The following is a 23,885-nucleotide window of genomic DNA, read 5'->3' as shown; positions in this document are numbered from 1 at the left end:
AGATAGGCACGCTACTCTAGCTTGAGAAACAGTCTCTTCACGGCTATTCCCGCCACGCACCCACGTCATGGCAAACATGGCGGGTGTAAGTAGTGACTCAAGGGTTTGGATGACGTTTCATTTGCCAATGGCTCTTGATCAGGCTCTGCCCTTAGCACACGAAGTACCCGACCTCGAACCGGCATGAAGTTGGTGTGCATTTCGCTCCCCTAGCTTTGTGAGTCACTGGTGGTATTTTGAGGGGAAGGAGGTGAGTCAGCCAGGATTCCAAGGTGGTATCAGACAGCTCATCATGAGAAGCTCGCTCAACGCCTATTACTCAAGTCAAGTCAAGAACATATATCAAGGCACCATGCGTACTCTTCGGCCATTGTGATGCATTGAGCGTAAGGTAAGCCCTATTCTGCCAACAGTAAGACTCCCCTGCGACAAATAGGAAATTCTTATAAGTTATGACATTCTACTTGATCTCGATGTGCAGAGTTAAGTAGGTACAAGAAAGAAGTCAAGCCGAAGCTCTACTTCGTACATGTAGGGTACCGTAGCCCCTCCCCAGGTCACCTGATCACGGCCATTGTTCGCGTCCGCCAGGATTTGTAGCGACGCGTCAAGCATTAGCAGTACATTAGCGGGGCAGTACTGGTACGCTTGAAGAATCCAAGAATGGCTAGCCGGAGCACGCTATTGTCGCTATTGTCGGCCAAATACATAGGTATTGTACTTGCCTATTAAGCACTGATCCCTCTCTGAACACGCTGCCGACGCGCTGCCTCCTTCCTGTAGGCAACATTTGCGTCCAACCAACTATCTCGACTTTTTTTCTACCTCACAAATTGCAACCCGTGCCAATTTCACACGTCGACAGGCTGCGTTTTGTGGTCTACCGTTGCCATCAAACTGTTCACGTCTCACTCGGTTCGCCTTCTGGATCCTGCGACATTGCCATGTTCTGATTTTTGGACCGCGTAGCTGGGAGACGGTCTATTTACACACCATGGCGGATCAAGAAGGGTCAAGTCTTTTCAATTCTTGCACATTCGCCTTTGTGCCCTGTATCACTCTAACATGTCAAGTTATTGCCGAGGTATTTCTTCCCTCTATCGTCCATTGTCAGTCTTTCGCTCCAGAGTGCTTGTGCTGATCAATTGAAGCTGTCGCAAAGCATCGCCAAGTATGGCGGCCAAGTTTGCAAGCGAAAACGCGACGGCTCTCTTCCCCTGGCCAGCATTACCCATATTGTTTCCAACACGATCGAATTTCCAGAGTATGACCAATCACTAGCTATGATGATTCCGGTTGTCAAATCCAAATGGATAACTGCGTCCTTTACCAAGGGCAAGCTAGCACAAATCCGGCCATTTACGCCAGATCCGCGCATGATATTCTCTGATGTTATGTTGTCCTGCGCCGATATTCCTGACAATGATAAGGATACCATTACTGGCGCTACTATGGCTATGGGTGGCATGTATTCAGATGGTGTCACCAAACTGACTACCCATATATGTGCCTTAACAATGGACCACCCCAAAGTGCGGATGGCCGTGGAGAAGAAGCATAAGGGCAAAATTGTCTTGCCTCATTGGTATGCTCTCCATATACAAATTAGACAAAGGCTAGATGGTTTCTAACAAATTTCCAAGGTTCGATGACTGCTTTAAACTTGGAAAGAGAATAGACGAGGGTCCTTACCTCCTGCCAGATCCTGAAATCTTACGTATGTCGCCGGGACGCTCCATTGAACCACAATGTAGCCCATATCTTGATGGCGCCATCTCGGCTCGCCCAGATTATATGCAGCCACCCACAGATCAAGAAAGGGTACTGCATTTGACCATATTCAAAGACAAGAAAATTATGCTTTCAAATGACTTGGAAATGAGGGACCGGCTTAGACAAATTCTTGATGGTCTAGTTACTGGGTCAGGTGGACAGCTTATTGACGACGCGCAAAATTGTGACTGGCTTGTCTGCCGTTATCGAGACACGGAAGAATATGTTCAAGCCTCACAGCTGGGCAAGACTGTTGGAAACATGTCATGGCTGTTCTACCTCATACAAAACAACACATGGTCTAATCCTCTCCACCGACTTCTTCATTACCCAGAGCCTCGGAATGGAATACCGGGATTTAACGATATGAGGATCTCGGTGTCGAATTACGGAGGAGAGGCCCGAATATATCTGGAAAACCTAATTAAAGCCACCGGCGCTACGTTCACAAAGACTATGAAGGCTGATAATACGCACCTTGTGACGGCAAGAGATAACAGCGAGAAATGCGACGCCGCTCGTGACTGGAACATTCATATGGTTAATCATCTTTGGATCGAAGAAAGCTACGCTAAATCCGAGATGCAATCTGTTACAGTACCTAAATATACTCATTTCCCTCCCAGGACCAACCTGGGAGAAATCATCGGTCAAACTTTCTTTGACGAGAAAAAACTCCAGGCTCTTCATTTTCCTGGTGGCCCTGAAAAACCTACAATGCCCCCGCCGCGCAAGCGCAAGGCTTTGGAGATGACAGACGACGCCGCCCTTGCAGAAAGTGCAAGTTCAAACACGGCGGCTGGACGACAACCACGAAAGGAGTTTGACATCATGAGAGACGGTGATGCGGAAACTGCAGCGGTCGATGAGTTACCCCCGCCTTCAAAACGGCGTTCCACAGACTTTACTACCCCCGCACGTGGCCGCCACGTTCGGTCAGGAAAGGAGAATGAGACGCCTTCGAGCGTTGCATCATCAAGTCGAAGTGCAAAGGACAAGGCTCTGGGCAAGATCTCTAACTTAGCCCCTGATATTGCCTTGTATGAAAAAGAAAAAAAGAGAGGATTGAAGGACGGCCATGGCCTTTGGGGAGGGAAACGAGCGGCTGACCTTATTGAGCGAGAGCACTTGAATCGCCGCCGCACATCTAGTCCAACAGCTGTAGATGACAAGGAGCCTAAATCTGAGAAAAGACCAACCAAAAAAGCTAGACCAACGCTTCCAGAGGTGGAGATAAGAGTAATTTTAACTGGATTCAAACGATGGGTTAACGACAAACACAAAGAAGATGCAGATCGGGTAAGCTTTATCTTTCTTGGATTCTATCTAACACCCTGTACTAATCAACACACAATAGAAAAAACTGCGTGATATGGGTATTGCAGTCGTCCAAGATGGCCAGCCATGCGATTATCTAATTGCGCCACAATTAGTCAGAACCGTCAAATTTCTTCGCAACTTGTCTAAAGGAGCCATAGTTCTATCATCTACCTGGGTTGAAGACTGTCTCGACACGAAACAGATTCCTGATCCAGACAACTATATTCTTAAAGACAGTGAGAACGAAAAACGATTCGGATTGAAGCTAGAGACTTCAATTCGAAGAGCGCAGAAGAACAAAGGCCACCTCTTGGCTGGGATACCTATCTATTGTACGGCGAGCATCAAGAATGGGCCCGAGAGTTACCAGGCTATTGCTGATGCCAATGGCGCCCAATTCATGGTATACGGGCCGAGAAGCGGTAGCACAATCAGGGTTACCAACCCTGAGGATGACGAGGGCGGCCCCGACCCGGTGTACCTGCTTAGCACATCAACGGCCGAGGAGAAGAAGCTATGGAAGAGGTTTGAAGACATGGCACGCAGGGGAAACATGGAGCCGCGCGTTGTTGCTTCGGATTGGTTGTTGGACGTTGTAATGAAACAGGAAGTTAGCTTTGATGAGAAATATCTGGTAAGGAATTTCTTCATGTAACGTCATGGGGTTCTGATGCATATTTAGGCGCGCTGATTCTCGGGTTGGTATGGCGTTCAATCATTATGAATTATATGCTGCTTCGTCGTCGGCGCGATGTCGATGTCGATGTCGATGTCGAGTAAGTCTGGCGGGAACGATGTTATGGCGTCGAATAGCATGCTCTTGTAATTGTACCCTGACAGCACCTGTACAATTGTTCTTTGTACGACTAATTGTCTTAATATTTCATGATAATGATATCCTCTGCTCAGAAGAATTTGACACCCAGCTGGTCTTCCTGTCCGAAGATCTGCGCCTTGTTCCGCTTGACGAGCACCTGGAGGGCTTTCTGGAGTAATTCTAGATCGAGACCGTGGAACTCTACGTCACGGAGCAAGATTTATTCCTCATCAGCGTATATATACTACTTTTTCTTTCTTTTTTCGTTCCGTATTTCTTCCATACTCTTTCTTCTCTGTATGAGATTCATGTTCCCCCCTTCTCTTGTATAGAAAACAAAATACGAAGGAAAAGAAAGTAGGTGATGAATAAATGAATGAATGAATGAATGAATGGACTTACCGGTTCCAGTTGTATCCTCGCCTTGGCTAAGCTCGTAGAGCGTGAGCACGGTGCCCTTTTGCGCCGTCTCGTCGACCCAGGCCTCGACGAGCGCGGCCCATTCCTCGGGCGTGCGCCAGTATACCCACCACACATCACCTCCTCCGGCTCCCCCGCCTGCCACGCCTTCGCTGCTATCGTCGCCGCCCCCTGTCAACGTGTTCAGCGCAGCCGCCGTGGCGCTGCTGTTTCCCGATTTCACGAATTCGGCCCGCCCGTCGCGCCGCATGAAATCTAACACCTCGCGCCGGTCGGCCAGGCTGAGACGTCGGTCGATGCGCCGGTTGCAGAAGAGGTCTTCGGTCGAGGGCGACGATAGGCTGAGCTTGTATAGCTTGTGGTATGCGCAGTACGACAGGATTAGCGAGGCCCATTTCGAGTGTTGGCTGTGGAGCGTGCTGAGGTTCGGTTGCCGCGTGAAGAATGGGGGGACGTGGTACTCTCGTGGGAATTGGAAGGTATTGTTGCTGGAGGGGGAGAGAGCTGTTGTTGTTGTTGTATTGGTTGTCGTTGTGGGTGTGAGTTGGCCGACGGCGCCGAGGGACGAAGATGAGGTTGTTGTGAAGGAGGGCGCTGGTGTTGCCATTCTTATGGTTTGTGTTCGTAGAGGGGATGGATGGATGTATAGATGTAAGGTATGTTGTGGTTTGAGGCAGCTTTCATGTGCTCGTCTACTTGTTGCTGTCCCTACTTATATAGTTAGGTGATAGGTCGGTAGGATATGACCGCAACGTGGGGAATAAGTGGGGTAATTCGTGACGGGGTCACAAGTACAGTAAGTCACAGAGTTCGTAACGTATCGCACTGGTAAAGCAGAGAGCCATGCAAAAGGAGTAAGTAAGTAGGTAGGTAGGTATCATGATAAAGCAGTCGTTTCTAATTGTGTCATAGCCCATCGCGTCAAAACAACTCTGTAGCGCTCACTTTAGAGGCATCGTTATAACGCAACCCAACAGAAAACGCCTGATGCAAACATAACGAAACCCAGACCGCAAAACTCAAGTACATCTTCATCACAGCTCATCCTCAGGGACATCGTCTCCCCTTTCGCCGCCACAGAGTTCCTTTTCAAACTCTTGCCTAGCAAACTCATCATAACCCTCGAGGCCTTTCTGTATGTGGCACTTGAATTGGATCACGTCGATCAGTATCCTCTCGACCTCTGTATGCAGCTCTTCCCGCAGCGCACTTGCTCGAAGTTTTAATTGTTCATATCTGGGACAAACTAGTTAGTACGAGCGTGGATAGAATCACTAGGCCAGACCTACTCGATATTTGTATTCATTTCTTTTTGCTCCAACAACTGCACAGATTCTGTAAGCTGAGCGCGCATCTTTGCAAGCTCCTTTTCCATCTTCTCAATCTGTGCGTCAGAAGCGAGCTTCTGCGTCGTTGTCACCTGTCGCAATATATAGTTAGCTACCTACTGTTGCCAAGTCTGTTTCCCTCGGCATGCACGTACCTCCTTTGTCTTCTCGTATTCTTCTTCTGCGGCACGGACCCTGTGTTCGAGGGCCTCTACCTCATTGCGCTTGTCCTCAATTGCTTCCTTAATGCCGTCGAGAAGCTCATGATCTTTCATCATCGCATCCATAGCCTCCGTTCTCCTCTCTGATATCTCCCTTCGTAGCGCTAAGAAGCTGCTCTTAACTTGTCCGCGCAAGTCCAGGTTGAGAATATGGGCAGGCTGGTAACCGGTTACTGGGTCCGCCAACAACCGTTCAGTTCCCGTTCCGGTGGAATACGAGCCTTTCACCATAGATCCCGTAAAATCAGATTCGTTCACTGTTACAGCGAGCTCGTAGTCTTGTCCATTTGCGTTTGCGGCCGATGCTGGAATTAAACCGATCTGATAAGCGAGAGTGTTATACTTGTCCACAAGCCTCTCGAGCTCATCGAGCTTGCGGCTTGCTTCCATTTCTTTCTCTGCGACACGCCGCTTGCCTTCATCGAGTCTTTGCGTCGCCGCTTCAATCCCTTTTTGCAGCCTCTCCCGTTCCGAGGTCATGCGGTCGATATCCTGCATGCTAATCCCTTGGTCGTCAACTGCTTTCTGTAATCCTCGGCGCTCTTCATCTGCCTCTCCCAACTCTTGCAGTAGCTTATCTAGCGCTTCTTGTAGCATCTGTATGCGAGTCTCCAGTTTCTCAGATTTTGTCTCCGTTAAGGAGTTGAACTCTAAAAATTTAGCTCTATCATCCTTCATGATTTCATATTGGTCATCCAAAGCTCTGGGATCTGGAGTCGACTTCTCGAGATCTTCGATTTCTCTTAATAGGCGAGCATTTTCCTCCTCAAGCATTTCTAGTTCGGATAGATATTTTGATCTTGACTGCTCAAAAGCTTGGGCCATCGCATCTATATGTGGCTTGAACACCGTCTCCACATCTTCATCTGCTACATCTTCATCCATAGCTAACCAATCTTGGTATGTCGTGCACAGAAAGTCGAACATGATGCGATCGCCGGTTACATCAACTCCACTCTCTATGCAAGCATCATCATATCGGTGTGCTGCATACCCGTCGAGCATTCGTGCTACCTGCATCATCCAGTGAAGCAGACCCAGGAAGGTGCTCCAGTTCTGGCCACCAACAGCAGAAATATGAGACTTGGTGATGCCCTTTTCGTACGGATAACGCAGTTGTTTTAGGATTGGAGGAACTTCTTGGTCGATATTTTTCAGGAAGCGATAGCTCGGGTCAATGCGATGGTACAGCCATTGAAACATATAATTAAAGTCTTTCTGGGTCGGGGATTTAATGATGTTATGCGAAAGCGTGTGTTTCATGTCCATCTCGAAATTGTTTTGCGCCAAGTAGTCCAGCAATTCTTGACCGATTCGCGTCTGGAATGATCGATCCTTGAGAGGCCGAGGGTCTCGCGGCACGCCTGCGGCTTGAGGGGCCTGCTGGAAAAAGCTCTGATGGCTCGCAGGCCCGTTCGTAGACGATCGCGCACGCCATACGCTACTCCTGCGTTCATTCTCCGAGTGCCGCGTGGGCAGGTTGCTGGGCTGGAAACTCTTCAAGGCCGAGCCGGGATTATTGTAGAAAGATGTGCGCTTGACAGAAGACAGGCCTGGGTCGGCGAGGTTGGTACCGGAGGAGGAGCGCTTGAACATGGGCTGGCTTGGGCGGCCGAGGGCGAGGGAGTGCCTAGATCCCGACACGGACCGAGTATGGCCGCCGTTGTATGCCAAGCCGCCATTTCCGCTCGTCGAACTGGACCTCTTCATTGCGGATGGAGGCTGTGGAAGAGAGGTGTTGAGACTGATGCCGCCCAGAGTCTGTGTGTATCGCGACGATTTCAGTGAGTGGGTGGGTTCGATGCGACGGGCAGGACGGGGAAGGGGGCACCGGCGCGCCTATTGGGCCGGCGCATTGGCGCATTGGGGGGGACGAATGTTTGGATAACTTACCTCTCGTGGGCGGCGGACACTCCAGAGCCCGGTATCCTGAGACATTGTGTCGACGGTAATTCCTTTCAGCTGGATTCGGGCAATAGAGACAAGTTCTGATGCGAGGAGGGTATGGGGAGTGAATTAATACCTAAAGTTGTCTTGCAAGCAAAGCCAGCCTGTAAACTCGGGGTTGGGCGGCGCTGGATGTAAACAATCAACAAACTGCATTTAACACACATAGCGCGGGGCTTCCTGCATGCCTATTGTACTACTTACTAATGTACTTGTACCGCCTATTAGCGGCCAGTCCACAGCACATTAGCGTGCATGGAGGTATAGGTACGGTAGAGACCCCAGCAAGACTACCTAGGTACTATACAGTAGGTACCGTACCTAATAATTAAAGTCGCTGCAATGTCCATTATAATTCATATGAGATAAGCAAGCGATATATATATTTTCTGAGACTGCCTAGGGAGACTGATCTGTTCTTTTTATACATACATGATGATCTTTATCCCTCTCATAACAACATCATGCTCATTCTTGTTGAAATCTATAAGTCACGATGCCCAGGAAAGTTATGATTTTTGTCGGTGCACCGGAAGCGCAAGCTCTGGACTGGACCGAGTCTAACCTGCTAAACCACTTCCTGCAACCATTCGCGAGCTTCGTCCACCTCAAAGCCCTGCCAGAATCATCCTTAAGGGAGACGAGTTTTCTCTCCACACCTGACACGGCCGTATGGCGATCACTGCCCTTGCACAAGGAGCGGCTGCCCACCGGTTTCTCTCAAACTCATGCATTGGCCCACGTTTACCAGGGAAGTCCAGAGTTCTTCACTACGTTGACTAGGTCATTTGATACGACATCGGATCTCTCAGAAGATGTACTGGATCAAGACATTGCTGATCGGTTCTACGATCATTCTGTGGCTATTCATGGAGATATCCCCTCCTCACAGCTTCCAGCCACGAGCTTCGCTACAGAGGACTCGTCTTTCGAAGTTACGGGCGACTTCACCGAGGAAACATCTACCCAACCAGACGACACTACTCTGCTGCGCAGCTTCCAACAAGAGGATGTAGTCACACATCTCAGTGATTTGGAAGATTTGCCCGATGCTAAATACTTGCAGTCGATCTTGCCTCAGACTATGACGGTAAATCTCATTGTTGGTATTATATCAATAGCAGAGCCACGTACAGTGAGAACACGCTGGGGCGGGACGAAATCACTGGTCGAGTTGCTGGTTGCAGACGAGACGAGGTCCGGCTTTAGCGTGACGTTCTGGATGTCTTCCGAGCCGAGCGAGACCAATCAATTGGTATGCAGTCTGAGGCGGCAAGACATAATTCTTCTACGCAACGTTGCCTTGAGCGTGTTCATGAAGAAAGTCCACGGCCGCAGTCTGAGAAAAGGTCATACGAAAATCGACCTACTCCATCGAAGGCGGATCGATAAGGACGATACCGGAGGCATGTATACTATGAAAGATGTTGCTTCAACCAGGAGAGCGCATCCTCAGTTAGCAAAGACTAGAAAGGTATGGCAATGGCTTTCCCATTTTGTTGGAGATGGGGGTACAAGCCTGGGTAAGAGGAGACACAACGGAAAGCCTATTAGGAGGTGGAATTTACCTCCAGCTGATACCCAGTAAGGACAGCCACCTTTCCAATTGATATGGGCGAATAACTATGCTATGAAAGGGGCGCTTTACGACATGTCGAAGCTCGTTCACACAATCTCAAAACAGGTTGAATTCCTGCCGCTGTGTGGCTTCTCAGCTGCGAAGCGTCTCGATATTGCGACGTGATTTCTGAACGAGTTGTATGTATAATCTAAAGTGAATATACTGGATTCTTATGTGATCCGAATCTTGATCTTCCAACATCGGCTTCCAAGCAACTGCTTGTTCCTTTGCTTTTTCTCTGGAATAAGAGACGCATCTCAACGTAATTTACTCTAATCTACGTCACTGGACTGCCATGGACTGCGACTTGGTCGGCTAGTGGCCAATCACAGCCTTTGTAGAGTACGAAAAAGGCAGAGCGAACTGCACTCTCGGGAGCTTGCAGCCTTTCAGACAATAGGAGTGACCGGGTCTCGGGTTAAGTGCCTACATCGAAAGTATAATGGTGAGCGGTGCTATTATGATTCGAAAGCTGTATGTTTCATTATGGTTGCTCGATAGGTTGATTTCGTACATATTGCCTACCTAAGCTTATGCAGGTCATAGCTACCCTTTCCCCTCAAGAATCTGGGGACCGGAATGTGGGACTGGCTGGCATTGAGACAGCGGCCTGGTTTTCCACGCACCACGGATCGATATTTAAGCACCATCCTAAACCTAACATAGTAAAAGCTGGGTCGGTACGTACTGATACCCCCACAACGGTCCTTGGCACACCCAATCTAGCCTTTTTAAAAGTATAGCCCTTGTATCGACCAGCAGAACCTATAATAACCTATTAGCAAAAAAAACATCTTTAACCTTCACTTTCAACCTTCACTTTTAACCTTCATTGCACCTTCAAACATCAGCAACACCACGCGTTTCGCAATATCTATTAAAAGTAAGCCATCTCCAACTTCATCTATCAATTCTACATCGATTGCACGACGGAAGTTCTAAAGCTATAGATTCCGCCTACTTGGTGGTTTTTTAAAGGTTGTACAAGTACTTATGAATATCAGCGCAAGAAACTAGCCTTAACCGTCAACATTGCTAGCGTTTACGTCCTGTCTCCAACTATCCCAATTTGTATGGGAAAACAGGGGGGTCCTGGACACTGCCCCAATACTTACTATGTTAGGTTTAGGATGGTGCTTAAATATCGATCCGTGGTGCGTGGAAAACCAGGCCGTTGAGACAGCACTTAACTTGGGCAGGCATTTGCTTACTGGCTACCTAGTAGCACTTACCTATATGTTACGTAGGTACCTAGTATGTATAGGCTGGTGGGTTGCCGCTAATTGGTGCTAAATGCTGTTGAATTGGGCATTGACAGCGGCAGTGATGGGGCGGGACTCTGATAGGGCCTCCAAATGTACTCCCTGCAGCCATTCACATGTCCACGCTATTGTCGAACCGCGCGCTTTCAACGCGTGCGGCGACGTCAGAATCCCCTTCAGATACCTCCGTCCCATACCGTAGTACTTTCATGTAAGTATCTGCTGCCGGCCTATTGCCTATTATTATCGACTCTCGCCGAGCTCCAATCGCAGGCGCTGCAACTGCTTCGACTACAACAGCCTGCGTCCAGTGTTGGTGAGTGTTTCGGCAAACGAGGGCTCTCCAAGAGCTCGTACAACTCCGCCCTAGCCACCGTTTGTATCTCTGTATCGACTGCTATAGCCATTCATTTACCCAGCAACGACATCTATCTTTACTCGAAACCCCGGATTGTCCCCTACTACCCCTGGCATTTGCCCGAGTTCAATCAGGTGGTTGCTGAGCTGGCCATCCTACAGGAAGAGGCGGGACGTATGCGACTGAATGGCTGTAAGAACCGATGATAATGGATTCGCTATGATGGATGAGGATATTAGAGCCGGAAACCTAGGTGCCGGCAACGGCCAGGGCACACCGTTCCTTTCGAGGACGAGGAGCCTGTCGGATGGCGATGGATCCCAATTGTCGCCATCGCCCTACATCATCGATACCTCGAGGCGGACATCCAAAGATGACAGTGCGTTGGTGAAAGATAGGAATGAGGAACCTATTGCACCGGTGACCCCTCGCCGCCCGGAGTTTCCTATGCACGGTCTCTCACTTCACATGCCACCAAGAGAGACCAACACATTGGCCCAGTCACCGTTGAAACCAATTCCTTTGTCGCCAAAGCTCGACCATTCTCAGATCTACGCCTCCCCCACCAACATTCTTCCCCGGCGATCGCGGGGTCTGGACTTTTCTCGCGCTGCCACAAGTTTGCATCACTCTATGCTGGCCGAGCAGGCATCGCCAGATTCATCGCCCATTATAGGGGGTCGTGGGATGAATATCCCTCGGCGAAGTAATGGCGAATTCGACACAGAGCAGCCATCGACGTCGTTGCGGTCAATGATGAGCAATCATGAGCGCATGCATATTTCTAGCTCCGTAGGCAGCACCAATCCAATTGTATCAGATTCGTCTTCTAGCAGTGAAGAAGATGACTGTATGGACGATGAGATGGAAGACGCTATTCTCAACACACCCCAGGTTGCCAAGAGTGGTTCACAAAACCAGAATTTTCATCCTGTTCCCTGGATTCCTGGTGGGTCCCCTGCAGTCAACACCCCATCAAGTTTTCGGATTCGACCCCGAAAACTACCCAAGAAGAAGCCGCGAGGTTTTGCAGCCCTCGGTTTCAATGCGGCATCGCCTGCAGCCCTGTCTAGATCACCTCCTAGTAATAACCTGATGAAGGAAATGAGGGATATTCCTATGGTCCATCCACGGCGAGAAAGCATCAGCTGGGCAGCCAACCAGTTGCACATATCAGGAAGTGAAAATGAAGAAAGAGCTATAGAACCTGGAGATCATTCACCTATCACGCCTGGGAGAGATGGCGTAAGAGGTGTTGTTAAGAGAGTCGTAACGCGGAGAGGTAATCTTCTGGTATGTGCTCTATCCTCCCACTTTCCTGGGTCTTTAAATGAATCGCAACGTACTCATGCACTGGCAGCCAAAAACCAAAGGCTTCGCACGCATCCGTGCCGCCCTCGCGGAAGAAACCGCTCCAATCGATTCTGAGGTCCGTCGAGAAGCGGAGGTAATTCGCCAAGTACGAGAAAGTGACATGGACCTCGAACCTCGGATACCTTCAGGGATACAAAATCTCCCTTTAGAGTCTCCTAACATACCTACAGCGCAGTCGTCGCCCAAGTTTGGGAATACGCAAGAGCCGTTTGATGAGATACCAGATGATGACCTAATGTCCGACTCAGCACTATCTAGCAGTTTCAAACAGCAGGCCATGAAGAATTCCAAAGGCCAGAAATTCTGGGACACGTTTTCAGAGACGGGCAGCATCAACGGAACGAGAGTAACGCCGCCGCCCCCTGTGCTCTTACCGAGGGGTTCTTCTTCTGGCATCAGTGAAGATATTAATATGGATTCACCGTCCATGTCAGCAGGATCTGGAAACACCGGTTTATTCGGACCAGGTACAGGCTTCGTTAGTCATGGCAGCGATAGTCAGAAGTCCGGCACGCCACAGCCAACCGCCTCAGCAACGCCGTCGCAGACGGGCAGTGTCCCACCAACCGCTGCGGAGATCACGCGACGAATCAACAGTAAACGTCGGAGAGAGGATGACTTCGACCCCCATATATTCAAAAGAAGGGCTGTCTCTCCCGGCATGAGTGTACATAACTCGCCAATCATGCAGAGCCCGTTGCAGCGAGATAACATGCCCTGGGGCTCACGGCCGGGGAGCAACCACGGTGGTGACAAGGCTTCTGGTACGCCTAGCGAGAACGGAAGCTCGGGTGGCAGCAACAACAACAACGGAGGCCGACCTATTACTGGAGCAAAGGGACGCGTGGGTTTCCAGGGCATGAGTGACACCAACGATGGTTTGATGCGGATGTCAATCGAATAGGGCTCTGCAATATGGTTATTTTGAAACTAGCTGACCACAGGCGTCTTGATCGAAGCTATTCAACAGCTGCTACGAAACAAAAAACTGGCAGTTTCCCTTATTATTACTGTTATGGGCTTCTGATATGTACCATAGATAGGCGCTATATCACATTCAACGACTTACGACCAATTATAAAACGGCATTGATTTAAGGAAGTATTCAGGTTTCGGTTGGGCACCTGGTATGAAACTAATCTTGTACGAAGCATTAAGGCTTATAGGTTACTATAGCGTACATATAAGCTACGTTACAAATGTGGCTGATACTGCACTGGGTGAATACATGCTATCCAAGCCATCTATATGAAAACATTGGTATAAAGATACAGTAAGTTGCTCGGCTCGACTCGTTCATTATGAGATTTTACTCAGCCTAGTTGATCGCCTCCTACCTATATCCGACGGTGGCGTTGTTTGTTTCCCGCTAGTCTTCGCGTTGTCTTTCTTCCCAGTCACAACTTCACTTACAGAGGTGTTTTCATCATCTTCCTTTTTGATACTCTTCTTCTTCTTAGTATTGTTTGAGCGCGCTTTCTTCGCGGCGGGTGCGTCTGGCTTCTGTTCCTCTTCATCGCCATTCTTTTCTCCGTCGTTGTTGAAATAGCTACTACTTTGCTTGCTGGGCTTTCCCTTCTTGATAGGCTCCGGCTCCTCTTCCTTGACGCCTGCTGTCACACGGCCGGTCTTCTTCTGTCTAGTGGGCACCACGCAACTTGTGCGTCCGCCGACCGTTATGAACATGAGCCGCTCGCCGTTGGGCAACGTCTTGGCGGCGTCTTTCTTGCCCTTGCTCCACCGGTGGTTAAAGAGCCAGTCTTCGGGGAATTGATCTGAATCCCCGAGTTTCTCGACCGCTGTGTCGCAGACGTAGCAGATCGCCTTGTAGAGTTTTGCGATCTCGGAATCGGAGAAGTCGTCGCTGTATTGCTCTGGATGCATCCCTGCTTGATACATGATCTCGTCACCGACCCAATTTCCAATCCCGCTGATCATGGCCTGGTCGAGTAGTAGTGCCTTGATGGGGACGTGCCGTCCTTTCATCTTCTTGCTCAGATAGTCTTCTGTAAAAATCTCACGGTCAACAACGGGGTCAGGCCCGTTTTCGACCAGCGGACTGTTGGACCTGATCTCTGAGCCTGAACAATCTACCAGCCGTACGCGCCCGAACCGTCGCGCATCTGTGAACGCCACGCTTACTCCCGGATCGCCTTCGGTCTCGAGGTGGAATTTCCAGAATTTCGGTGGCCAGGCCTCTTCATCTAAACTGCTCAACTTCTCCGCGTACCGATTATACGCCGTCTGCATGCCGCGAATATGAATCCATCCCGTCATACCCAAATGCATGACCGGATGCGGCGGCGAGTCGAGCTCTAGCCAGAAATATTTCCCCTGATTCCCGGCGCCGACCACGCGTTTTCCTCCCAGCGCGGTCTCGAAAGCGGAACCGGTGGTGCCGACCTTGCCGAATATGTTCTTGTCATCTTGTGCAACGACATGGCTTATCCTCTTCCCGACTAAATGCTGACGGAGGAAGTGTGTCACACGTGCGACTTCATGTATGGAGGCACAGCGTTAGCTCTGTGCTCAGGGTAGGAGGTAAGTATTACGGAAGGAATCACGGAACACCGGATACCTCGAACCGGGCTTCGTCCCGAGTTTAGACGGTGAGAGAATAGTCATGTCATACCTTCTGCGATCTCAGGCATTACTAGCTGCTGCTAGGTATAGAGTTCAGATGGTAACAGACAGGTAGGTAGGTAGGTATGGTGACAAGTTACACTACGGCAGGACGGTGACGATGAAAATGGCAGGAATTGTTACGCAGTGTGACAGCGACAGCAGTGATATCCGGGATGAACCCAATGAAACGGGAGTTCGAGAGTCGAGAATATATCCCAATGAAATAAGCGATGCAGCACCAAGTAAGCAAGACAAGGCCGTGTCATGCCGTGGCGTGTCGCGTCTTTTCTGATCACGTCATCACCTGACCAGGCAAATGGATAGCAATTACGGAGTACATACATACATAGTACTTAAGTATTGCTGTTTTGGTCTAGGTAGTATTTTTACCTTATCTGTTACCTAGCTATGCACTTAATGTATTTCTGTTAACTAGTTAGTGCAAAAGAAAGAGGCGGCTCAAATTTGCCCTGCGGAACCAGGCATTTTGATGGAGGGGTACCGGCGCATCTGATTTCCTGGTTCATGGCGACACCGGTGACGCAGGCTGATATGGTGATCCGGCGTGGAACTGAATGATTTGTCGCAATTTTATAAGCCAATAGGCACCTCAACTCTGTTCGACCTTCTCGATCTTTTTCTTCTTAACTGCAGGGTTTTCATTGTATGTAGGTAATGTCACATTTCCCACAGTGAGCGGTGTGGGATGACTGACCTACGGTATGCTGCGTTCTACGTTCTACAGTACTGCCACAGCATAACCGCCGTACCCAAGATTAGGTGTTTGGTGTGGTTTGTCACCTAAGTACATATGTAGGTATTCTAGATCCGCCATGATCCAGACAGTAAGTACCTATGTACCAATACCTGTACTTGGATACAGGTATCTTATCTGCATGTTCTTGTTTCTCACGTCGGTTATGAGCACGGTCAGAGACCGGTGGAAACCGGAGTGCAGGAGGCGATGGCCTAGCACAGTAGTGTGCAGCAAGCAGTGGCGTTATAGTGCATGGACGACAAGGGAGAAGCTTCCTAGTGCAGCAAGTCTCGTGGCCAGTGACCGTGGCCTGGCTGGTCATCCAACGTCCTCATCAACGGCGGGTTATAACGGGCGGCGGCGGCGGCGGCGCGGCAATTACAGGGTCGCATAAGAGGAAGTAAGCGTGCATATATAGTACAGTATAGTACAGTACAGTCTGGTCTCTGTCCGTCTGTCTCTCTGTCTGCTGTTAAGAGTTTTTCCTTGCCCGTGCCATCCCATCCATCATCCATTGATTGCTACATACCTAAAGCCATTGCCTTCCATTCGTGCTGTCGCCGTGTCGGCTAGTCTAGTGCGTCTAGTTTGTCTCACTTGAAATAAAAAAGAGCCCCGCGGAGGAGGAAGTGGGTCCCCTCACCATTAGCTATTCCACTCAGTCGCTAGCCATTACGGTCCGCCTCTGTTAATCAACCCTGCTTTTTTTTTTTTTTCCTTTCCTCCCCGTCCAACGTCAACTGATAAAGGCTCTTCATCCAACTGCCATGATTCATAGCACGCATTCAACATGATTCTCCTTTAACACACATTTGAATCCAAATCCCCCCGCACCGCTCCCCTCAGGCGGAATCTACCAGTTTCGTCCGTCTTCCCCAGGTTGAACCTCGTACAGCTGTCGAGCTCGGCTTTTCTCTCAGTCACCGCGATCGGAGCAACAGGGATTTCCTCGGTCTTCAGCCAGCCTTAACTCTTCAAGCAATTGGCTGTTCTGTACAAAATTTATCATACCGATACCCTCCCTCAGTCAGTTCCTCCAATTGGCCCGTAGAGCCTTTGGTAGGACGTCATTGTTTCTGCCCTCTTGCCTCTCATCGGGTTGACACTGAAGTTGTCCTCTTGCCCTCTCAACCAGCTAGCGCTACGCTTTGTTGCAGGAAGCCCCATCCAACATGGTTCGAAACATCGTCATTCTTGGCGGGAACTCCCACCCGGTCTTGACCGAGAACATCTGTAATATTCTTGGCTTGCCGGTTAGCAACCGCACGCTGAGCAAATTCTCCGTTGGTGAGACGCGCTGCGAAATCAAAGATTCCGTTCGCGGCAAAGATGTCTTCATCATTCAGTCCGGAGGCGGTTCGGTGAACGACCACCTCATGGAACTCTGCATCAGTACGTGATCTATAACCGACGCCGCGTTGTTATGCGGAGAATTTAGCATTGACCTCCTATCTAGTGATCTCTGCATGCAAGATTGGATCTGCCAAGCGAGTCACTGCAGTTCTTCCTTTGTTTCCCTACTCACGGCAGCCTGACCTCCCCTACAACAAGGCCGGCGCTCCACTGTCGAAACCCCCGATGGAGGTTCCCAAGGACAAGTACACCTTCGAAAGCGTTCCTGCTACGCCGGGTCCTGGCATCCTCAAGACCCCGAGTTTCAACAAGGATACCGACTTGGCGAGAGTTATGAGTAGGACTTCTCTCACTAACGGAAATGGTCAGGGACTGGCGAATGGAACATCTCGTTCTAACGGCGAGAGTTCTACGAGCAGTGACCCGCCTTTGAATATTACACCCCTTCCGGCCCGCCCTGGTCTTACGGCGATGCATACACAGAGCTTCACCACCCATGATTTGCAGAACCCTGCACTCGTAAGCACATTTCAAGCGAAGCCAGGCTACAAGCGGTGGGTTGCACAGGCAGGTACTCTGGTGGCAGATCTCCTCACGTGTGCTGGCGCAGATCAGTATGTATCACCCGGTCTACCTTTACACACGGATTACCATTTGAATTCCTATACCGCAAAGGCTCGTGCAATTTGATATCAAATTCTACAATTCAACATCTCGTAGAGATGGATGACAACTGACGGTGCACTAGCGTGGTTGCGTTGGATCTTCACGACCCCCAGTACCAAGGGTTTTTTGACATCCCCATGGACAACTTGTACGGCCGGCCTTTGCTCCAGCGTTATATTCAACAGAATATCCCGGATTTCAGGGACGCCGTTATTGTGAGTCCGGATGCAGGTGGCGCCAAGCGGGCTACCGCTATCGCCGATAGTCTTGGGATGGACTTTGCCCTCATTCACAAGGTAAGATGGTGACCTACCTTTTGAGTGACGCGAAACTTAATCAACCCCCCAGGAACGACGACCCACGCGCATTACAGACAGACAGAATGCCACCATGATGCTGGTAGGCAATGTTGCCAACCGTGTCTGTATCCTAATCGACGACCTGGTCGATACGGCCAATACCATCACTCGGGCCGCTAAGCTTCTGAGAAAGGAACGCGCAACCGTCGTCTATGCTCTGATTACCCATGGTGTGTTCAGCGGTGATGCGATTCAGCGCATCAATCTTTCAGCTATTGATAAGATTGTGGTGACCAATTCGGTTCCTCAGGACGAACACCGGAAGGCTTGTCAAAAACTAGATGTGTTGGACGTGTCGCCGATCTTTGCCGAGGCTATCCGTCGCATTCACCACGGCGAATCAATCAGCGTCCTATTTCAATACGATTGAAGTATTGGTGGACACCATGTCTATTTAATTTGAATTCGCTGTAACTCGATAGGTGGCTGGCTTTCTACGGTACGCGCCACTATATACTATCGGTACCACACAGGCTGGAGATAAGGCTTTCCGTGGTCTTTTGGCGCCGAGCGGAAAATTTTCGCTTTCTCGGGAAATCGTCGCCGGCGCATGTTTCCCTTTCCTGTTTTGACCTCGTCCTTAATTAAGGTTACCGACATACCTCGTAACAGGGGCTGATATAATATGGTTAGAGGTATGAGAATTTATTAAGGTAAGAGCAAACGTGTGATGCGGTCACCTCCTCGTTCGTGCCTGGAGATGTTGCCTTCATGGCTTCGAGGCATCGTCATGGACGTGCTTGGCTGGGAATGACTCGAACACTGCATATTACAACCTCGAGATATGTCATCTCGGTTGTAGAATGTTTGAGAGGTTTGCTAGACGAGCGTACCTCAATTAGATATATGCACATGCTACACAACCTATTGTGATCTCGATTCCAGTGATGCCTCTAAATCTAAATTCGACCAATCTTTGCTCCCACCGGAGTCGCAGCACATGGACATTGGAAGAATTGAGATGCAGTGAGTATAGAATCTTTTACCACGAATGCAAAAATGAAGGGGGAATTATGTCACTCTGACGAGCGACTCCGTCTGAATATGCAGCCGGCGATCGTCCCGAGGATGAAGGGTGAACATTATCTAGGAGCACCTGGTAACCATACATATTATAAATGCAAAAAAAAAGCTTACTGATGAACAACCGTTTCTACCTATCATCTCCTGGATTGATCTATGTCTTTCTAATGACAATGTACTGTACTATGACCAAGAATAGCCTATGTCAGGAGGCAGGAGATAGTATATAATAAAGCGCGTTTTTTTACGGTTATCCTTAAACTAAGCACACACACACACACACACACACACATATATATATATAGGTATGTGTAGTCTTATGATATAGGTAGTTTAGTAACCCATTCAGTTCTCACCTACTTTTTCATGTACGTAATAATTAATTGAAGTAACCAGGCTTGTTCACAGTTACAGATGGAGGCCCTTCAGCCTGAGGCAGCTAAAGGTAACGCAAACTCCTGCATCGTCATCTGCTAAGTAAGACCCAAGGGCTAGCTCTGCTATTAGCTTACCCCAGTACCCCAGATAACTGGCCAGGATTGGACAAATAGGGTAGGTAAAGATGGCCGGTTCCAGAATTTGCTAAATGGGGAGGATTGACCGACTAGGTACTGCGTTGAAGGGGCCACTGCCAGCCAGAATTCCCGACCGAGCTACCTGGTAGGCAATGCAATCCACCGGCCCAAGAACCTCGGCATGTGCTGACGGTTTCTCGTGACTCTGAGACAAGCCGATTAATGTATGTAAGTAATCAATCACACCCGCCACGACTTCGTCCCTTTTTACCTGGGTAAGCATTTGTCGTAACTTTACAACCTGTCATCACAGCTACAGGTTTTGCCGATTCCCAACACACGCACAACACACACACTCGGTACGTTTCTTCTCGCGCTCCCATTCAAACTAGCGGCTCTGTCTTGCATTAAGCTGACGACATTGCTGCATCTAGTGTACATACTGTATGTGCCTAGACCTAGCAGACCTAGGTTAGCTGCGATAACCGGTCCCTTAACCCGCTACGTTCCCTTGCCGCGATACTGTTCTTTGTGCCACGTACTTAGGCGTCACATCCCATTCCTCGTTTCGCGCCTTCACTTGCAAGACAGACAATCGAAGAAGTGAACAATTGCCGAGCTGGTTGAATATCCTTGCACGTAATTGGTCGGGACGTTCTTCGTACATCAATTAACCCCTCCTCTCAATAGAGACACCCCTCCGGGTTTCGTTGCCCTCGATCAGGACCAGATAAGCCAGAAGGAAAGACGAGGAGAGAAAAGAACGAGAAGAACAGGCAAAGAAGGAAACGTCTTCGCCCAAAATGGTCGCCGACGCTCTCATCTACCACCCCTCGGTGTCGCACTACCTCAAGTTCGTCGCGACGACGGTGGGCCGCGACAAGGTCCTGCGTCTCCTGCAGTACTTCGCGCGGTTCTACTCGTGGTATCTCCTGCGGACGAACGCGACGCGGGCCGAGATCGCGCCCTACGACGCCATCAAGAAGTCGTTCGGGTCGACGCGCAAGCTGCTGCGCGTCGGCAAGAACGTCGAGCACATCAAGGCCGCCGCCGTCGCCTTCGACTCGCTCACCACCAAGAACGCCGGCGGCGACGCCGTCCTCAAGTACCTCGCCCTCGGCCGCCAGATCGGATACGCCGGCTACCTGACCGGCGACGCGCTCACCGTGCCCACCGCGCTGAACATCAAGGCTTGGGACGGCGCGAAGCGTGCTGGTAGGGAGGCGTACCGCTTCTGGGCCATCGGACTGGCTTGCTCCGTTGTCGCGCAGCTGTACACGCTGAATCAGTTACGTCAGCGCGAGGCTAAGGTCGATTTGAAGGAGGGCGAGGGTGTGGTAGAGGCTAAGAAGATTGCGCGGTAAGTTTCTCTTCATTCGTCCTGTCTTCGCGGGCTTCAATCTATCTACGCAGGTCCTATTGAAAACGAGTCTAACATATCTCGAATATCTAGCGAGCGTTATGCCAGCCAACTCCAGCTCATCTCCGATCTGTGCGATCTCACGGTCCCAACCTCGGGTCTTGGCTGGACCAGCTTCGACGACGGCTTTGTCGGTCTCGCCGGTACGGTCAGCAGTTTGATTGGCATCTACAACCAATGGAAGAAGACGGCGTAGATGAGGACCAGCATCTGAGTGGGAGATGAGGAGAGCGCGTTGAGTGAATGAGGAGTGCTAATCTGGGTTACGAGGAGTCTCGAAGGAAGGACCGTGATGCGTTAGTTACATCACGCCGATAAGCAGCTGCGGAATATTTTGATATCCACATATATCGCGGCGAACTAGTAGTCGAAAAGAACACGGCATGCTATTTTCAACAGCGTGCAAGAGCCACTAGGCATTATTTAAACACTCGCTCTGTGCTCTATGAAAGAGGAGGATGAGGTGCGAGCTCAGGACCACAGCAGCGTCGGTTTTAAAAGATGTTACATGTACAAATACCGGGAGAGAGGAGGCGGGAATGGTCGGAAACAGCGAGAGACGGAGTTCCTGTTCCAAGCTATTTATCTATCTATCTATCCAGTCATCAGGCTGTGATGGAGCTATCTCTATGAATTGATAATTTTTCTTTTTTTTGTTTACATGTTCAAAATAGATATCCTTTCAAGTGATAAATAGTCGGGCCCGCCTGGTCTTACCGTGCTATACGGTGCCACCGATGCTGCTAGGTGGCTTTGGATAGGCACAGCATTTCCCCGTGGACAAGTCTAACTTGAACATATGCTTTTGTTTTTCTTCAGTCTTTTACCTAACTAGAGATAGTTGAATAGGTAAGTTAGTAAATACCTAGATATATGCCTTAGTCTAACAGAGAACATCTAAAATGCAGAAGCCAATGCAGCAACGGTAGCAGGGCTAGTCGTAATGCTGTTGTAACCTCCCGAGCAGAAATACACCCAGCCCAGGTCAGTATCCCTCGCCTCCTGAATATACGTCCGCAGCAGCGTCGTATCCGCAGTGCGGCCGTCGGCGGAAGTGCCGACGTAATCGTGCACGATGACGGCAGCCTGGTCGTGGTATCCGGCGTCAGGTGTGTTCGCCACAATGGTCGTCGTGCTCTCGTACACGGGGTAGTTGGGGTCGTTCAGCGCGCTCTCGAAGACGATCACGACGTCGCAGATGGTGTAGAACTCGGTCGCTTTCACTGCGGATCCGAAGTTGCATACTGTCGTGATCTGCTGATTCCCGAAGGCCGTCCGCGCGAATGTGGTGGCTGTGTTGAGATACTCGAAGGAGTTCGTGCTCGACTCGTCGAAGAATATCCCCTGCACCGCGGTGTCACTGCTGCCACTGCCCCAGCTCGCCCACTTCGTGATATTGGACTGTAGTACGTCCATGGACGAGGTGCCGTACTCCGTATGCACGTATCCAATCGTCTGCACGTTGGCGAGTGCGTTCAGCTGCGTCAGCCCTGAGACGTAGTTCACGTCGTCGTTGCCGGGAAGGCCGGTACCGCCGGGCCCGTCAGCGGGGTTCACCACGACGAGCCAGGGAACACTGGAGGTAGCGGCCGCGGCGTCGACCACAGGCTTCCAGTTCGCTGCGCCGTCGTTGTACTCTGCTGATGGATAAACGTAGAGCGGGAGGAGCACGCCTGTTGCGGCGACTGATGAGGCTGCTAGGAGCGCTGACGCGGCTACGCGGAGGAGAGACATCTTTGCGTGAGGTGTGGTCACGGATCGATAGGTGGTGACACTGGTCGTGGACGCGAGATAATAGGCACAGTACTCCGTAAGTCATTTCATGGCAGACAGTCTGGCTTTATACACCACGTTATGAGAAGGACCGCCATCTCAGCATGTGGCGTTCGGCGATGACGAACGCATGAACTTGGCCGTGGGCTGTCGCTATTATTAAAGATAGGCCGAATTCCTCTGTCGCATGATAATCCGGGGTACTAGTCTATCGACTTGGGCACCTGTTCACATACTTACATACTACCTACATAAGGTATGTAGTAATGGTTAGAATACAGTAGTGTACGCATGGCTGATGAAACATTGTTTCATCGTTGTTAGTATGTCCATATTGAGTAGGTGCCGAGATGCCGCCCAGCCAGTGGCTAGCTGGGAGATGTGTCAAAATTGGATAAGACGATCTGGATGAGCAGAGGTGAGATCTCCTACACGGTCAGTACTGCACGGGACAAGTGTCGATCTATTACATGGTACGGAGGCTATCGAAAGCTCTGGGCCCCAAGCCCAACGACTGCCCTTGAGCCTCATCAAACGGGTCTTAAGCCAGAGCTGCCAGAGGTTGCATGTTGAGCATTGCGGTGGATAAGACGTTTATATGGTTCCAGAACAACAGAACAATTCGCTGGATGTAATAGACAGTAATCTCGATCATACTGGTACTTGATCGCTAGGATGATGATGATGATTGGCATCGCTCACCTGTTCAAACAGTAAACATGCGGTTTCATGAATTTATTCGCTTATTCTTTTTCACCAAGGCTTTGTAGTTTAGACTGTGATTCAGCCTGTTGTTGCCATACCAATGCATTAGGTACGCACTTCGGTTCCCAAATCTCCCTCATTCCGCCACGTGTGAGCTAACATACTATCGTGCGGGACGTACAGTCATCAATAACGACTGTACAGTAGATTGATCCCTATTCACGTGTTCGAGAGGGGATGCCGCAGCA

General features: G+C 50.0%; 9 protein-coding genes across 9 annotated transcripts; 5 read left to right on the top strand and 4 right to left on the bottom strand.

The window, feature by feature from the left end:
- Positions 1-490: 490 nt before the first annotated feature.
- Positions 491-4,112, top strand: F5B22DRAFT_609038 (BRCT domain-containing protein). The gene is made up of 5 exons (XM_047975110.1): positions 491-1,084; positions 1,152-1,585; positions 1,644-3,072; positions 3,131-3,727; positions 3,776-4,112. Exons 1-5 carry the CDS (start codon positions 995-997, stop codon positions 3,782-3,784), a joined length of 2,559 nt encoding a protein of 852 aa, XP_047830235.1. The 5' UTR covers positions 491-994; the 3' UTR covers positions 3,785-4,112.
- Positions 3,999-4,937, bottom strand: F5B22DRAFT_647120 (ESCRT-II complex subunit-domain-containing protein; the record flags this gene model as incomplete). The annotated part of the gene is made up of 2 exons (XM_047978824.1): positions 3,999-4,111; positions 4,313-4,937. 2 exons carry the CDS (start codon positions 4,935-4,937, stop codon positions 3,999-4,001), a joined length of 738 nt encoding a protein of 245 aa, XP_047830234.1.
- A 239-nt stretch (positions 4,938-5,176) lies between these two features.
- F5B22DRAFT_609032 (HEC/Ndc80p family protein) lies at positions 5,177-8,135 on the bottom strand. Its single transcript, XM_047975109.1, has 5 exons — positions 8,031-8,135; positions 7,773-7,954; positions 5,814-7,640; positions 5,620-5,750; positions 5,177-5,566 (listed from the first exon to the last, which is right to left on the bottom strand). The coding sequence occupies exons 2-5, from the start codon at positions 7,815-7,817 to the stop codon at positions 5,365-5,367; spliced, it is 2,205 nt and encodes a 734-aa protein (XP_047830233.1). The 5' UTR covers positions 7,818-7,954; positions 8,031-8,135; the 3' UTR covers positions 5,177-5,364.
- Positions 8,136-8,180: 45 nt separating this feature from the next.
- Positions 8,181-9,656, top strand: F5B22DRAFT_609031 (uncharacterized protein). The gene has a single exon (XM_047975108.1). The coding sequence runs from the start codon at positions 8,323-8,325 to the stop codon at positions 9,412-9,414; it is 1,092 nt and encodes a 363-aa protein (XP_047830232.1). The 5' UTR covers positions 8,181-8,322; the 3' UTR covers positions 9,415-9,656.
- A 1,426-nt stretch (positions 9,657-11,082) lies between these two features.
- F5B22DRAFT_209223 (uncharacterized protein) lies at positions 11,083-13,543 on the top strand. The gene is made up of 2 exons (XM_047969665.1): positions 11,083-12,360; positions 12,428-13,543. The coding sequence occupies exons 1-2, from the start codon at positions 11,254-11,256 to the stop codon at positions 13,343-13,345; spliced, it is 2,025 nt and encodes a 674-aa protein (XP_047830231.1). The 5' UTR covers positions 11,083-11,253; the 3' UTR covers positions 13,346-13,543.
- F5B22DRAFT_209192 (formamidopyrimidine-DNA glycosylase) lies at positions 13,522-15,468 on the bottom strand. Its single transcript, XM_047969664.1, has 4 exons — positions 15,409-15,468; positions 15,187-15,354; positions 15,074-15,124; positions 13,522-14,936 (listed from the first exon to the last, which is right to left on the bottom strand). Exons 3-4 carry the CDS (start codon positions 15,090-15,092, stop codon positions 13,741-13,743), a joined length of 1,215 nt encoding a protein of 404 aa, XP_047830230.1. The 5' UTR covers positions 15,093-15,124; positions 15,187-15,354; positions 15,409-15,468; the 3' UTR covers positions 13,522-13,740.
- A 1,138-nt stretch (positions 15,469-16,606) lies between these two features.
- On the top strand, positions 16,607-18,742 carry F5B22DRAFT_209176 (phosphoribosyl pyrophosphokinase). The gene is made up of 4 exons (XM_047969662.1): positions 16,607-17,215; positions 17,280-17,790; positions 17,925-18,138; positions 18,191-18,742. Exons 1-4 carry the CDS (start codon positions 16,996-16,998, stop codon positions 18,569-18,571), a joined length of 1,326 nt encoding a protein of 441 aa, XP_047830229.1. The 5' UTR covers positions 16,607-16,995; the 3' UTR covers positions 18,572-18,742.
- Positions 18,743-20,292: 1,550 nt separating this feature from the next.
- On the top strand, positions 20,293-21,486 carry F5B22DRAFT_209074 (peroxisomal biogenesis factor 11). Its single transcript, XM_047969660.1, has 3 exons — positions 20,293-20,374; positions 20,430-21,099; positions 21,193-21,486. Exons 2-3 carry the CDS (start codon positions 20,543-20,545, stop codon positions 21,353-21,355), a joined length of 720 nt encoding a protein of 239 aa, XP_047830228.1. The 5' UTR covers positions 20,293-20,374; positions 20,430-20,542; the 3' UTR covers positions 21,356-21,486.
- A 440-nt stretch (positions 21,487-21,926) lies between these two features.
- On the bottom strand, positions 21,927-23,177 carry F5B22DRAFT_209144 (Spherulation-specific family 4-domain-containing protein). The gene has a single exon (XM_047969661.1). The coding sequence runs from the start codon at positions 22,891-22,893 to the stop codon at positions 22,057-22,059; it is 837 nt and encodes a 278-aa protein (XP_047830227.1). The 5' UTR covers positions 22,894-23,177; the 3' UTR covers positions 21,927-22,056.
- Between the last annotated feature and the right edge of the window lie 708 nt (positions 23,178-23,885).

This window comes from Xylaria bambusicola (assembly GCF_022495145.1).
Source record: "Xylaria bambusicola strain CBS 139988 unplaced genomic scaffold F5B22scaffold_24, whole genome shotgun sequence".
NCBI classification, from domain to species: Eukaryota; Fungi; Ascomycota; class Sordariomycetes; order Xylariales; family Xylariaceae; genus Xylaria; species Xylaria bambusicola.
The sequence above is the reverse complement of the archived record's forward strand: the minus strand, read 5'-3'. Positions and strand labels throughout refer to the sequence as shown.